The 15,012-nt window shown below is 39.7% G+C and overlaps 1 protein-coding gene across 4 annotated transcripts in view; it reads right to left on the minus strand.

Moving 5' to 3' along the window:
• Positions 1-15,012, minus strand: part of Samd12 (sterile alpha motif domain containing 12) — a 439,438-nt gene that overhangs the window by 384,958 nt on the left and 39,468 nt on the right. For all 4 annotated transcript variants that reach the window (XM_021183955.2, XM_029469730.1, XM_021183956.2 and 1 more), the window contains exon 2: positions 9,791-9,969. In XM_021183955.2, coding sequence (XP_021039614.1) covers positions 9,791-9,969 — 179 coding nt within the window. The remainder of the gene's footprint in view (positions 1-9,790; positions 9,970-15,012) is intronic.

The raw sequence follows: 15,012 nt of genomic DNA on the forward strand, positions 1-15,012 counted from the left end.
GCTATCTACAGAACACTTTATCCTAAACGCAAAGGATATATCTTCTTCTCAGCACCACATGGTGCCTCCTCCAAAATTGACCATTAGTCACAAAACAGACCTCCACAGATACAAAAATATTGAAATTATCTCATGCATCCTATCAGATCACCACAGACTAAGTCTGATCTTCAATAACAGCATAAATAATAGAAAGCCAACATTCACGTGGAAAAGGAACAACACTCTACTCAATGATACCTTGATCAAGGATGAAATAAAGAAAGAAATTAAAGACTTTTTAGAGTTTCATGAAAATGAAGCCACAACATACCCAAACTTATGGGACACAATGAAGGCAGTGCTAAGAGGAAATCTCATAGTCCTGAGTGCCTCCAAAAAAAAAAAAAAAAAAAAAAACTAGAGAGAGAACACACTAGCAGCCTGACAGCACACCTAGAAGCTCTAGAACTAAAGAAGCAAATTCACCCAAGAGGAGTAGACAGCAGGAAATAGTCAAACTAAAGGGATGAAATCAACTAAGTGGAAACAAAAAGAACTATTCAAAGAATCAACCAAACCAGGAGTTGGTTCTTTGAGAAAATCAACAAGATAGATAAACACTTAGCCAGAGGGTATGGGTACAGTATCCTAATTAACAAAATCAAAAATGAAAAAGGAGAAGTAACAACAAAACCCGAGAAAAACAAAAACATCATCAGATCCTATTACAAAAGGCTATACTCAACAAAACTGGAAAACCTGGATGAAATGCACAACTTCCTAGACAGATACCAAATACCAAAGTTAAATCAGGATCACTTTAACGATATTAACATTCCTGTTTCCACTGAAGAAAAAGAAGCATTCATCAATAGTCTCCCAAGCCAAAAAAGCCCAGGACTGGATGGGTTTAGTGCAGAGTTCTATCAGACCTTCAAAGAAGACCCAATTCCAACTCTCCTCAAACTATTCCACAAAATAGAAACAGAAGGTACTCTACCCAATCCATTCTATGAAGCCACAATTACTCTGATACCTAAACCACAAAAAGATCCAACAAAGAAAGAGAACTTCAGACCAATTTCCCTTATAAATATCGATGCAAAAATATTCAATAAAATCCTCGCAAACCTAATCCAAGAACACATAAAAACGATCATCTATCATGACAAAGTAGGCTTTGTCCTAGAGATGCAGAGATGGTTTAATATACAGAAATCCATCAACGTAATCCACTATATAAACAAACTCTAAGACAGAAACCACATGATCATCTCATTAGATGCTGAGAAAGCATTTGACTAAATCCAACACCCCTTCATGATAAAAGTCATGGAAAGATCAGGAATTCAAAGCCCATACCTAAAAATAATAAAAGCAATATACAGCAAACCAGTAGCCAACATCAAACTAAATAGAGACAATCTCAAAGCAATCCCACTAAAATCAGGGACTAGACAAGGCTGCCCAATTTCTCCCTACCTATTCAATATAGTCTTTGAAGTCCTAGCCAGAGCAATTTGACAACAATAGAAGATAACGGGGATACAAATTGGAAAGGAAGAAATCAAAATATCACTATTTGCAAATAGTATATATAAGTGACCCCAAAAATTCGACCAGAGAACTCCTAAACCTGATAAACAGCTTCAGTGAAGTAGCTGGATATATTATTAAGTCAAACAAATCAATGGCCTTTCTCTACACAAAGGATAAACGGACTGAGAAAGAAATTAAGGAAACAATACCCTTCACAAATAATATAAAATACCTTGGTGTGACTCTAACTAATGACGTGAAAGATCTGTATGATAAGAACTTCAAGTCTCTGAAGAAAAAATTGAAGAAGATCTCAGAAGATGGAAAGTTCTCCCATGCTCATGGATTGGCAGGATTAATATTATCAAAATGGCTATCCTGCCGAAAGCAATCTACAGATTCAATGCAATCCCCATCAAAATTCCAACTCAATTCTTCACTGAGTTAGAAAGGGTAATTTCCAAATTCATCTGGAGTAATAAAAAAAACCTAGGATAGCAAAAACTCTTCTTAACAATAAAAGAAACTCCGGGGGAAACACCATGCTTGACCTCAAGCTGTACTACAGAGCAATTGTGATAAAAACTGCATGGTACTGGTACAGTGACAGACAGGTAGATCAATGGAATAGAACTGAAGACCCAAAAATGAATCCACACACCGATGGTCACTTGATCTTTGACAAGGGAGCTAAGACCATCCAGTGGAAAAAAGACAGCATTTTCAACAAATGGTGCTGGCACAAATGGTGGGTATCCTGTAGAAGAATGTGAATTGATCCATTTTTATCTCCTTGGACAAAGCTCAAGTCTAAGTGGATCAAAGAACTCCTCATAAAACTAGAGACACTGAAATTTATAGAGGAGAAAGTAGGGAAAAGCCTGGAAGATATGGGCACGGGGAAAAATTCCTAAACAGAACAGCAATAGCTTGTGCTGTAAGATTAAGAATTGACAAATGGGATTGCAAAGCTTCTGCAAGGCAAAAGATACTGTCAATAAGACAGATTTGGAAAGGATTTTTACTAATCCTAAATCTGATAGGGGACTAATATCCAATATATACAAAGAACTCAAGAAGCTGGACTCCAGAAATTCAAATAACCCCATTAAAAATGGGGTACAGAGCTAAACAAAGAATTCTCAACTAAGGAATACCAAAGGGCTGAGAAGCACCTGAAAAAATGTTCAACATCCTAATTATCAGGAAAATGCAAATCAAAACAACCTTGAGATTGCACCTCACACCAGTCAGTATGGCTAAGATAAAAAATTCAGGTGATAGCAGATACTGGCGAGGATGTGGAGAAAGAAGAACACTCCTCCATTAGCACTAGGATTGCAAGCTTGTACAACCACTCTGGAAGTCAGACTCGTGGTTGCTCAAAAAATTGGACATAGTACTACTGGAAGATCCAGCAATACACCTCCTGGACATATACCTAGAAGATGTTCCAACTGGTAAGAAGGACACATGCTCCACTATGTTCATAGCAGCCTTATTTATAATAGCCAGAAGCTGGAAAGAACCCAGATGTCCCTCAACAAAGGAATGGATACAGAAAATGTGGTACATATACACAATGGATTACTACTCAGCTATTATAAACAATGAATTTATGAAATTCTTGGGCAAATGGATGTATCTGGAGGATATTATCCTTAGTGAGGTAACCCAATCACAAAAGAAGTCTCATGATATGCACTCACTGATAAGTGGATATTAGCCCAGAAACTTAGAATACCAAAGATACAATCTGCAAAACACAAGAAAATCAAGAAGAAGGAAGACCAATGTGTGGATACTTCATTTCTCCTTAGAATTGGGAACAAAATACCCATGCAAGGAGTTACAGAGACAAAGTTTGTAGCTAACATGAAAGGATGGACCATCCAGAGACTACCCCACCCAGTGATACATCCCATAATCAGCCAACAAACCCAGACACAATTGCATATGCCAACAAGATTTTGCTGAAAGGACCCTGATATAGCTGTCTCTTGTGTGGCTATGCCAGTGCCTGTCAAATACAGAAGTGGATGCTCACAGTCATCTATAGGATGGAACACAGGGCCCACAATGGAGGACATAGAGAAAGTATCCAAGGAACTGAAGGGGTCTGCAACCCTATAGGTGGAACAACAATATGAAATAACCAGTACCCCCAGAGTTCGTGTCTCTAGCTGCATATGTAGCAGAAGATGGCCTAGTCGGCCATCATTGGGAAGAGAGGCCCCTAGGTCTTGCAAAGTTTATATGTCCAGGGGAATGCAGTACATATACAGTACAGGGGAATGCCAGAGCCAAGAACTGGGAGTGGGTGAGTAGGGGAGCAGGGCACGGGGAGCGTATAGGGAAATTTCGGGATATCATTTGAAATATAAATAAAGAAAATATCTAATTAAAAATAAAAGAAGATAAATGAAAAAAAAGAAAGAAAAAAGTCATCTTAAAGAAGTCTAAGAATATGCCAGGTTGCCTTCCCAAGAAACACATAGAAAATTAATTCAAGAAATCAAGACCATCTACTTTCCCAAAGATTGTTATGGCACTTGTGATGACACAGAGCAGAATCCCAGGATTAGAAATAGTGAGACTCCTGCCTGCCTCTAGATTCATCATTCCATCATCATTTGTAAAGCCTGTTTTTGTTTTGTTCAGTTTTGTTTTGGAGAAAGGTTTTCTCCATGTATTCTGTGTAGCCCTGGCTATCCAGGAACTCACTCTGTAGACAAGGCTGGCCTCAAACTCAGAGATCTACCTACATCTGTCTCTTGATGAAGCCAGATTGTCAACTGCCAGAGCATTAAGGAATGTCCCTTGCAAAAGGGCCATCTGCTTATTTTAATAAATTTTGTTCATACTGGAACATAAATCCACCTAGGCCTAAGGACAAGGTTCAGAGAGAATGTCAGCCTTTGTCAGTCTTCCTTCTTCTTGAGCTTCATGTGGTCTGTGAATTGTATCTTGGAGTTTTGGGGCTAATATCTACTTATTAGTTAGTGCATACCATGTGTGTACTTTTGTAAGTGGATTACCACACTCAGGATATTTTCTACTTCCATCCATTTGCTTTAGAATTTCATGAATTCATTGTTTTTAATAGCTGAGTAGTACTCCATTGTGTAAACTTACCACATTTTCTGTATCCATTCCTCTGTTGAAGGACATCTGGGTTCTTTCCAGCTTCTGGCTATCATAAATAAGGCTGATATGAACATAGTGGAACATGTGTCCTTGTTATATATTGTATATACCCAGGAGTGGTATATCTGGGTCCTCCGGTAGTACTATGTGCAATTTTCTGAGGAGCCACTAACAATGAAACCTTCTTCCCCTTTCTAAGAAGGACCAAAGCATCCACAGGGGCAAATATGGAGTTAAAGTGTAGAGCAGAGACTGGAGGAAAGGCCATCCAGAGACTGCCCCACCTGGGGATCCATCCAGGCTTCTGAGGAACAAAAATTTTAAATGATAAATTAAACCTAAGCCTATGTTATGTCAGTGTTGGACAAGACAAACAAGCAAAAGGAAAACAACCCAAGAGAAGGCAGCCAAAGAATCAGAGACACACTTGTTCACACACTCAGGAATCCCATAAAAATCACTACACTGGAAGCCATACTATATACTCAGAGGATCTGCAGTCTGTGCAGGCCCTGTGGGTGCTATATCCATCTCTGGGAGTCCCTATGGGCTTTGTTCATGTTGATTCAGAGGCCCTTGTTTTCTTGGTGTCTTCCATCTCCTCTGACTCTTAAAATCTTTCTGCCTCCTCTTCTGTGGGGTTCCCTGAACCCTGAGGGGAAGAATCTACATCTATGATGTTTAAAATTATGAAAAACTACAAACATAACGCAATAAAACTCATGTGACAATCCTTACACAGGTTTTAACATTGCTTAAGAGTTTGTAATAATTGGGTTAGAGAGATGGCTCAGTGATTGAACATTCTTACAGAGGAATCAAGTTCAATTCTCAAAGCCCATGTAGAATGGGGTAACAATTGCCTGTAACTCCAGATTCAGGGGATATGACATCATTTTCTTCCTTCCAGTGGCACCTTCACTCATATGCTTCTACACAGACACACACACACACACACACACACGCACATTAAATATAAGTCTTAAGAAAGTAATTAATGTAGGGAACTATAACAGGTTTCCAGAGTAAAGTCTAGGAAATATACACTTTGCAAAACTGGTCAAAAGCTGATAATAATTGAGGCAATATACAATGTGACCAGGAAACCTGGACAGAACTTCAGATCCCCAGGTAGGAACAAATGCAGAATTAGTACCTCATTAGATAATATCTATGGCCCAAGCCACAGAAGGCTAAGATCTAGTAACTCACTTTCTCAATGAATAAAATGTTATCAACAAGAATTAAAAGCTGTACTACTGTAGCAAACAAACTTGCCAGCAGGAATAGAAGCCACACAAAGAAACTTACCAGCCTAGAAGGAAAAGTATTAACAAGCAGAAAAAAATCATGGTGAAACTATGAATACAAAATTTCTGGAAGAGCCTTTTAAATAAATATAATCAAACAAAACCCAAGTGCAGAAAGCCCCCCCCCCTCCCCATCACCTCCATGTGAATATAATGTACTGCTCAAAACACACAGCAAACACTCCCCTACTCTGGGGTGCCCTTATTCAAAGGATTCAAAGAACATTTTTACATATGTGGTGACATTACACACCATGCAGTAACACTCCTTCCTCAGGCTAAAATATCATCACTTGTACACAGCACCCCTACACCCTGAAAAGGATGTGCTCTCTTCCACTGTATGGACACAGATTGCTTCTTTAGCCAGTGTATTGTGAAAGGGCACAAATTATTTTTAATATTTTCATACAGTAGAGTGTTGCGTTGACCATTATCCTACATCCACCTTTGTATATCTTATCGTTTCCTTAGGACAAGTTCCTAGAAAGAAAATCATTGGTTGGCAAATCACACCCACTAAAAATCTTAGGAATGACTATCAAACTACCTCCAGATAAGCTGTGCTGGTTTGCACATCTGAATGTCTTTTCATGCCAGAGGTTCAATAGGCAAGGTGAGAATGGGTCAAATTAGCAAAGAGAAAGAAGAAGAGGGCTCACAGTCCTGCCTACCCTCTACGAACAACAGAAGAGGAATCACAAACATGTCTATATGTACACAAAACAAGTCTGTGCAACAGATACCAAGTTGTGATGCCCCTGGACCCTCAGTCATCATCATAGGGTACCATAACTGTAGGTTCCCATCAACCAGCGTCACCTGTTAGCCCTCTGTGAAAAGGGCAAATTGAAATTTCTACTCTGTTTACCGCTAAGCATGCCAATGTGAAGACCCTAGAATCTTGTTTATGTACTTCACTGTAGATGATTTAGACAAACTACAATGAACATAATTTCTAAATGTGGTCTATTGTTCTGAAAAGGCAGAGGGATGCTTTACAGAGTCGTACCTTTTTTTTTTCTTCCAGAAGCACAAAATCACACATTCACCATGAATTCAGAAGTAATCAAACCACTTAAGATCTGAACCGATTTTCTGTAAATATTTTTAAAGAACAGAGATATAATTTGGAAATATGTAATTACATTTGAAGTAAAATGAAACAAATATCAAGAATTAGTTTTCTCTTTTACCCAGTGGGAGTCTTAATATTTTAGACACTCTGTAACTCTGGCAAGCTCTAGTTATCTTTCTGTGTAAGAGCTGACCCTAAGGATACTTTTCCCTATATCCTCAGAATAACTCTGTAACGCTGCAGCCTGATTAGCTTTAGATGGCACGGCAAATCTCACTTATCACCAGCTCTGCTCACAAGCCCAGCTCAGAAAGTCCACCAGTTTCCTTTAAGGAGCTATTTCTCTGCACAGAAATCTCCAGGGGAAGGTGCTTACAGAGTCTTCCTCAGCAATCATTCGCCAGTTCTTACATCCCACCCAGAGATACATGTGAGCAATGTCATCCGTTTTTAATTATCTAGTCAGAGAGGAAGCAATAATGATCATTATTCATAACTACAGGTAAAGCAAGAACAAAATCACATTGTTATCTAGAAAATATAATTCTGGAGAGAAGATCATTGTATAACAGCCAGGTCACCTTCCTACTTCCAGTTTTCCTTGGGAACTTACATTTGCTTTCTAAGTTGCATATATTCACTCAATAAACACAGAAAGAGGAAACAAATGTCTATGAAGATTAATTCCCTCCATTTCTAATGAGAAAGTTAAAATGAACATCTTTGACACTCGGCATGGATATTGTTACTGAGTTTATACAAAAATCCATACAATGACTATTTTCCTTTCATTGAAAATCGATCCTTTTCTCAAGCAATATATCCTAATTACAGTTTCCCTCCCTCTGCTCCTCCCAGTTCCTCCCCACTTCTCCTCCCATCCAGATCCAAACCCTTTCTATCTCTCTAGAAAATAAGAGTTTGCAAGACCTAGGGGCCTCTCTTTCCAATGATGGCTAACTAGGCCATCTTCTGCTACATATGCACCTAGAGACACGAGCTCTGGTGGTACTGGTTAGTTCATATTGTTGTTTCACCTATAGGGTTGCAGACCCCTTCAGCTCTTTGGGTACTTTCTCTAGCTCCTCCATTGGGGGCCCAGGGAATGCCGAGGCCAAGTAGTGGGAGTAGATGGGTAGGGGAGGAGGCGGGGGGGAGGTTTAGGGAACTTTCAGGATAGCATTTGAAATGTAAATAAAGAAAATATCTAATAAAAAAAGGAGAAAAAGAAAATAAGAGGCTTCTAAGAGCTAATCATAGAAATGTAACAAAATAAAATATTACAAGATAAAACAAAAACTATCATATCAAATTTGGACAAGACCAACCAACAGAAAGAAAAGAAGCCAAGAAAATCTCACTCGCACACTCAGGTGTACCATAAAACCACCAAACTGGAAGCCCTAATGTGGTAAGCAAAGGAGCTGGTGCAGACCTGTGCACGCTGCCTCGGTCTCTGTGCATTCACATGATCTTTGCTCAGGTTGCCTCCGAAGACCTTGGTTTCTTGGTGTCCCTCACTCCCTCTGACTCTTACATTCTCTCTGCTTCCTCTGCTGAGTGAGTTCCCTGCGCTCTGCGGGGGTGAGGGGGGTGGGGGATTTCATGGAGACCAGCCACTCCATCTGAGTGTTCTAAGGTCTTTTTCTCTCTCCCTCTCCCTCACACCTCCCCCCCCCCAAAAAAAAAATGTCTGGTTTGGGTCTCTGTATTTACACACCATTTCTTAGGACAAGAGAAATCCTTTATAAGAGGCTGTCCTCAAGAAAACCTCACCGTTTGGTATACTTTCAGTGCATACTTCCTCAGTTTTATGGCATCTACATTTAGGCCAAAGACTAAGAACTAACCCTTCATCAAAATAGAACAGCTGTATTTTCATCAACTAAGGTTTACTATTGTCTGACTCATAGGATGATTAAAGACATAATAAGCCCCAGCACCAAGAGTGCTCTAAATCTGCTATGTATGCATATATTTACAAAAGTCAGTTATTATCATTAATCGCCTTTGTCAGCAAAAGTCCCTTAGGATCAGGCTTTTACAAAATGTTTTCAGAAGCACAAAAAATCATTTACTCAGCTCATCTCGTCCTAATAGGGGAAGCAGATTTTAGGAATCCTTTATAGACAGAGAATATGAAGCCTGAAGTTGTATAAGTTGTGCAGAAAGAAAGAAAGAAAGAAAGAGAGAGAGAGAGAGAGAGAGAGAGAGAGAGAGAGAGAGAGAGAGAGAGAGAGAGAGAGAGAGAGAGAGAGAGAGAGAGAGAGAGAAAGAAAGAAAGAAAGAAAGAAAGAAAGAAAGAAAGAAAGAAAGAAAGAAGAAAGAAAGGACGGAGGGAGGGAGGGAGGGAGGGAGGGAGGGAGGGAAGAAGGGAGGAAGGAAGGAAGGGAGGAGGAAGGGAGGTGGGAGGGAGGAGGGAGGGAGGAAGGAAGGAAAAAGAAAGAAAGGTATAAACTCTATTGCTGTTAGACATGAGAGGCATTTTTTTTTTCTATAATCCATGGTCCAGAGCCTTGTACCTTGGGACAGCTACAAACATGTTTGGATTTCATCCGAAGAGAACTCAGTCAACACTGTCATCTATTATCATTTATCAGTGAGACATAGCATTGATATTACCACAGATACATCAGTGATTAGCAGGAGCATTATTAGCCCTTCCCTGTGGCTGACCACGGCTTAGCAGGGCTCCAGCCTCAGACTTAGAGTGCTTAATTGGCCAGCGGCTCACCTTTGCTGTCTCAGCTTCTCCCTGAAGTCTCCTGGGGGTTCCTTTTTGGTCAGGCACCTTCTGGAAAGTTCTGTTTTTAATGGATTGAGATTCTACACCTTCGCCTTCAATTTGCAGTTTAATTCCGTCAGCATGGGCAGAGTGATCAATACCCCGTGGATTCAAACCACAGTGGAGAGCTAAGAAAGATGAACAAACACAGCTCAGAAAAGGAGTCATACAAAGAAAGTGTCTGTGACAGAAAATATTTCATCAGGCCTAAGTGGGAAGGAAACAGAGTGTCTGGGAGCCGAGCGGTGGTATAATGACTATGAGACATAACATGGGTGAGGAAAGAAAACGGCATTGTGGGAAACCGAGCTTGGAAGCATAAATCCCAAACCCCTCAATCCCAAAGACTTACTTTGAGCACATTACTAATGCCCACAGTACAGATGGAGCCCCAGACCAGGCAGCTTCATTATTGCCTCCCACTTAGCTATTTCAATCCTGAAGTTTGGTTTATTGATCTCCCTTCATCTAGAACCTGTTCATTCCCTGCGCCCTACAGAATCCCTCTGGTCATAAAACATCCACTCAGTCTACCCTCTTGCATTCATTCAACCAATATTTATAGGGCATGTATATATACTGTCCCTGGGGTAGACTCTCAACCTAGACTTAAATGCACAGGTGGAACATTGTAAGAACTGAACAGACAAATGAACTAATGATTTTTTAATGGTATCTCTGCTACAAGAAAGGAAAGGAAAGACCAAGATCTATAGGGATTAGAGTACTCCCCGATAGCTTCAAATTTCTTGTTTTCATTTCTATACCATCTATACTGGCTAGTTTTGTGTCAACTTGACACAAGCTGGAGTTATCACAGAGAAAGAAGCTTCAGTTGAGGAAATGCCTCCATGAAATCCAGCTGTAAAGCATTTTCTCAATTAGTGATCAAGGGGGAAGGGCCCCTTATCGGTGGGACCATCCCTGGGCTGGTAGTCTTGGGTTCTATAAGAAAACAGGATGAGCAAGCCAGGGGAAGCAAGCCAGTAAGTAATATCCCTCCATGGCCTCTGCATCAGCTCCTGCTTTCTGACCTGCTTGAGTTCCAGTCCTGACTTCCTTTGATGATGAACAGCAAAGTGGAAGCGTAAGCTGAATAAACCCTTTCCTCCCCAACTGCTTCTTGGTCATGATGTTTGTGCAGGAATAGAAACCCTGACTAAGACACCATCTAAAATGAATATCTCTACCAATAAAACCTACAGATCATATTTTCGGATATTTATTCATTTAGAAAACATGTATACACGCCTCCTCTGTTCCTAATCTTATATAAGAAACGACAATGAATTTTTTGAGAATCATTTTTCCCCTATACAACTGCCACAGACCTCCACTTGCACATGTGCACATGGTGTATATAGACTTGTGTTTTAGGATGTGTCATAATAAATTATTTTGACTTTTTGTGTTCCAAACCATAAGATTTAAATTCCCATTCTCATGGTCAACTCTTTAATCTTAGATGGTTTAAAATCAAATACTAAAACCTCCCTTTTACCTCCATTAGGACATTAATTCACTGACAGTCTCCTATATTATATGATCATTAGCTTTCCCCCTTCTCATTTTTTCTCATTGGTTAGTCACCTCTGTAAGTCTACATAGTACATACAGCGATTTTCACTATCCATTCTAACCAGGCTATGGTTCCCTCTCCTCTTACTGACTCTTTAACGACTATTTTACAAGGAGAATGACTTTGAGAGAATATTTCCCAATAGAAGTGGGATTGGGCAGGTTCTTCCTATTCTTCATTTTCTTATTAACAGGTACCACCAATTCCCACTGCTTTTGATACAGGAAATACCAAATCTTAATGTGGCCAAAACTGAACTTCAGTTTGCCTACCACAAAAATCTGCCCATTGATTTCCCCAAAGCTGAGGAGTCATTCTTGGCTTCAATGTCTTGAATATTCACCAATCCCTCCCATCCATCAGTGAAACCATTAGCTGGAACAGAAACAACCGTACAAAAGCATCCTCAATTCCATCTCCTCTCTCACCACCATAGACCAAGACAGGTATCCCACAGTCAGACTGCCAACCTTATTCATCTCATTTTTCTTACCCCTTAAGACCCAAAAACATGTGTATATGTGTGTATATTATGTCATGAGACTCTTTTGCTTAAAACTTTCTCATGGCCTCATTTTACAGTTAGATGATTCAGAAAATGTCATCTGGTCCAGAAAGTCCCATCCTCTTTGACCTTGCCAGCTTCTCTATCCATACCAAATGTCCCTTGATCACCATGCTTTTTTCCACCACTTACCTTTCTCCCTTTACCAAGTTCTTGCCCAACTCAAAGACTCTGTACCTGTTTTTATGCTTAAAATGTTCTTTATGTTTCACCCTTAACATGACTTTTTTGTATGTGTCTTTTCCAACCGTCGACTTCACCCCTATCTATACCTTCCCATGTCCTTGTAGAATACCAGATACCTTGGAGAATAAATATCTAATAATATAAACCATCTGCTTAAAAGGGAGAACATAGGCAGGCAATTTCCTGCTATTTTATATACACATTATTAGTGTATTTCTTCTCCCCTAGACTCTAGTGTTACTAAAAGCAATGAACAGTCACATCACAAAGTTAAACTCTGAGCAAGGATCACTTCATGTGCCCTCCCTCAGGCTTTGTCCTGAACCTCAAATGATATTCACGAAAAACTCTACCAGACATAATTATATTCATTTTTCAGATAAGGGAAATGAGGCGCAAAAGGGTTATGGTCACCGAAGGTCACACAGATGTCTGCTGAAGGTCACAAAGATCAAGTATCATTTGGACTGCACATGCATTTAAGTTAGAGATGAGAATATCCAAACTAGATTAAATAGAAAGGGAACTTGTAAGCTTTTATAATGGAAGGTTCTATCTAAGTCCAAGTCCCAAGATAGAGGAGTTTATAGCTCAGCAGTCCTCTAAAGGACTTTTATCCCTCTGCCCATGTCTCCATGTTTCTATTGGTAGCATTGCCTTTGTCCTAGACATATAGACCCTGGAGTCACATGCTTCAAGTGTTAACATTGAAGAATAGAGAATTTAGCCATAGTTCTTTCTCCAATTCTTCTCTTCCTCTAAACTTTAAGCACTTCTCATTGGCTGACAGTGAATAACATGTTCATTATTGAACTAAGACCCTTGAGATGACCACAGTGAACTTAAGCCAAGTGAAGTTCAACTAAGGTCAGTTTCCCAAACATTCACTACTGCTACTCAACAGAATTGGTACAGAACAGATAGTTGTGAACAAACTCCCATGCTAGAATTACAGTGATGCAAAGAGAAGCAGGGAGAACATGAAACTAATTACTGTTAATATCAATCAGCTTCTCATCTCCAAAGACTAGCCTACTTAAAATGAATATTCAATTAAATATACTAAAATTGTGATTATTCTAAAAAGCTGTGCTTCAGTAGGGAGATAGTAGATTCACAAGGGATGGAGTTATACATTAATGAGGGAAAGAAAAATGCTCAGCTTTGATCTTTCTCTTCCAGGATGATCCCCTGTTGCTTTCTGCATTGAAATTCAGGTATGGGAATACCATTGAACTGCTGTGAGCTTCCAACACCTCGGATTCTCTTGCCCTATTGCCTTCCACCAAAGCAGACTTATACTCCCTTCATCCGTTCCCATGAGCCCCTCCCTTAGGAAAAAGTTTTATTCCATCTGTGCCCTAATCTAAATTTCTACCAGCAATCACCTGGCTTGCACTTGAAGGGATTGTTCATATGGAAGGAGAGGATGTCTTCAAACTGAAATCTTGACACCATGCTAAATCCATACACATCCATGCTGATGATTTTCTGTGATAACGGTTTTTAACAGTGACATTCTAACACACATTTTGGATTTTAACACTTCATGTTGAAATTTTCAATGCTAATAAATTAAATCAATGTCATAGCTGGGAAAACTTCAGGTAAAGACTATTGCTATTGATGCAATGATTAGAAACCTGTTAAGCAGAGGAATACTTGAGAAAACTCAAAGAAACATGAAGGGGGTCTCAAAGCTGACCCACAAGCAGCTAAGCCTATTAAACTGAGTAAATAACTTTTGTGAAAACAAGCAGGGGTAGGGACGAGACAGAAACAAGAAAGCAGAAGGGACACCAAGAACATGATGAGCAGAAATGAAGGTCACACCTTAGAAGAGGCCATTGGAACATCACTTGATTTGTAAATATCAGGGACCTGAAATTTCAGGGACGATAAAGCAAAGCCTGTCAGAAATATTTTAAAACAAATAAGTCCAAGAGCAAAAACCTAAATCAGTGCTAGGTTTACAGGCAAGGAGGGAATTGCTATGGGAGATTTAAATATTGGTGTGACAACTAAGACTACGTGTATAGAAAGTCAAGAAACTACACTGCGCCTCTGGTTTACAGACTCTCTTATACTTTGAACACCACATATTTTACTAGTGGAGAAAAATCTCCTACTGATTTAAGGCATAATTGTGTAAAGAGAGATGACTTGTGATTTATTCTATAGTTGAACAAATGTTTCTTTTCTTTTCTTCTTTTTTTTTTTGCATTTTTCATTCTCTTTTATTGTTGTGTCCATGTCTTCTTTTTTATTAGATATTTTCATTTACATTTCAAATGTTATCCCCAAAGCCCCCAAACCCTTCCCCCACCCAGCTCCCCAATCTACCCACTCCCACTTCCTGGCCCTGGCATTCCCCTGTACTGGGGCATATGATCTTTGCAAGACCAAGGGCCTCTCCTTCCATTGATGGCCAACTAGGCCATCCTCTGCTACATAGGCAACTAGAGACACAGCTCTGGGAGGGGGGGTACTGGTTAGTTCATATTGTTGTTTCTCCTATAGGGTTACAGACCACTTTAGCTCCTTGGGTATTTTCTCTAGCTCCTTCACTAGGGGCCTGTGTTCCATCCAATAGATGACTGTGAGCATCCACTTCTGTATTTGCCAGGCACTGGCATAGCCTCACAAGAGAGAGCTATATCAGGGTCCTGTCAGCAAAATCTTTCTGGCATATACAATAGTGTCTGGACTTGGTCGTTGTATATGGGATGGATCCCACATGATCATCTTGTTATATGCTGAGAAAGCATTTGAAAAAATCCAATACCCATTCATGATAAAAGTCTGGGAAAGATCAGGAATTGAAGGCCCATACCTAAACAT

The sequence above is a fragment of the Mus caroli genome, chromosome 15 (genome assembly GCF_900094665.2).
Source record: "Mus caroli chromosome 15, CAROLI_EIJ_v1.1, whole genome shotgun sequence".
In the NCBI taxonomy this organism is placed as follows: Eukaryota; Metazoa; Chordata; class Mammalia; order Rodentia; family Muridae; genus Mus; species Mus caroli.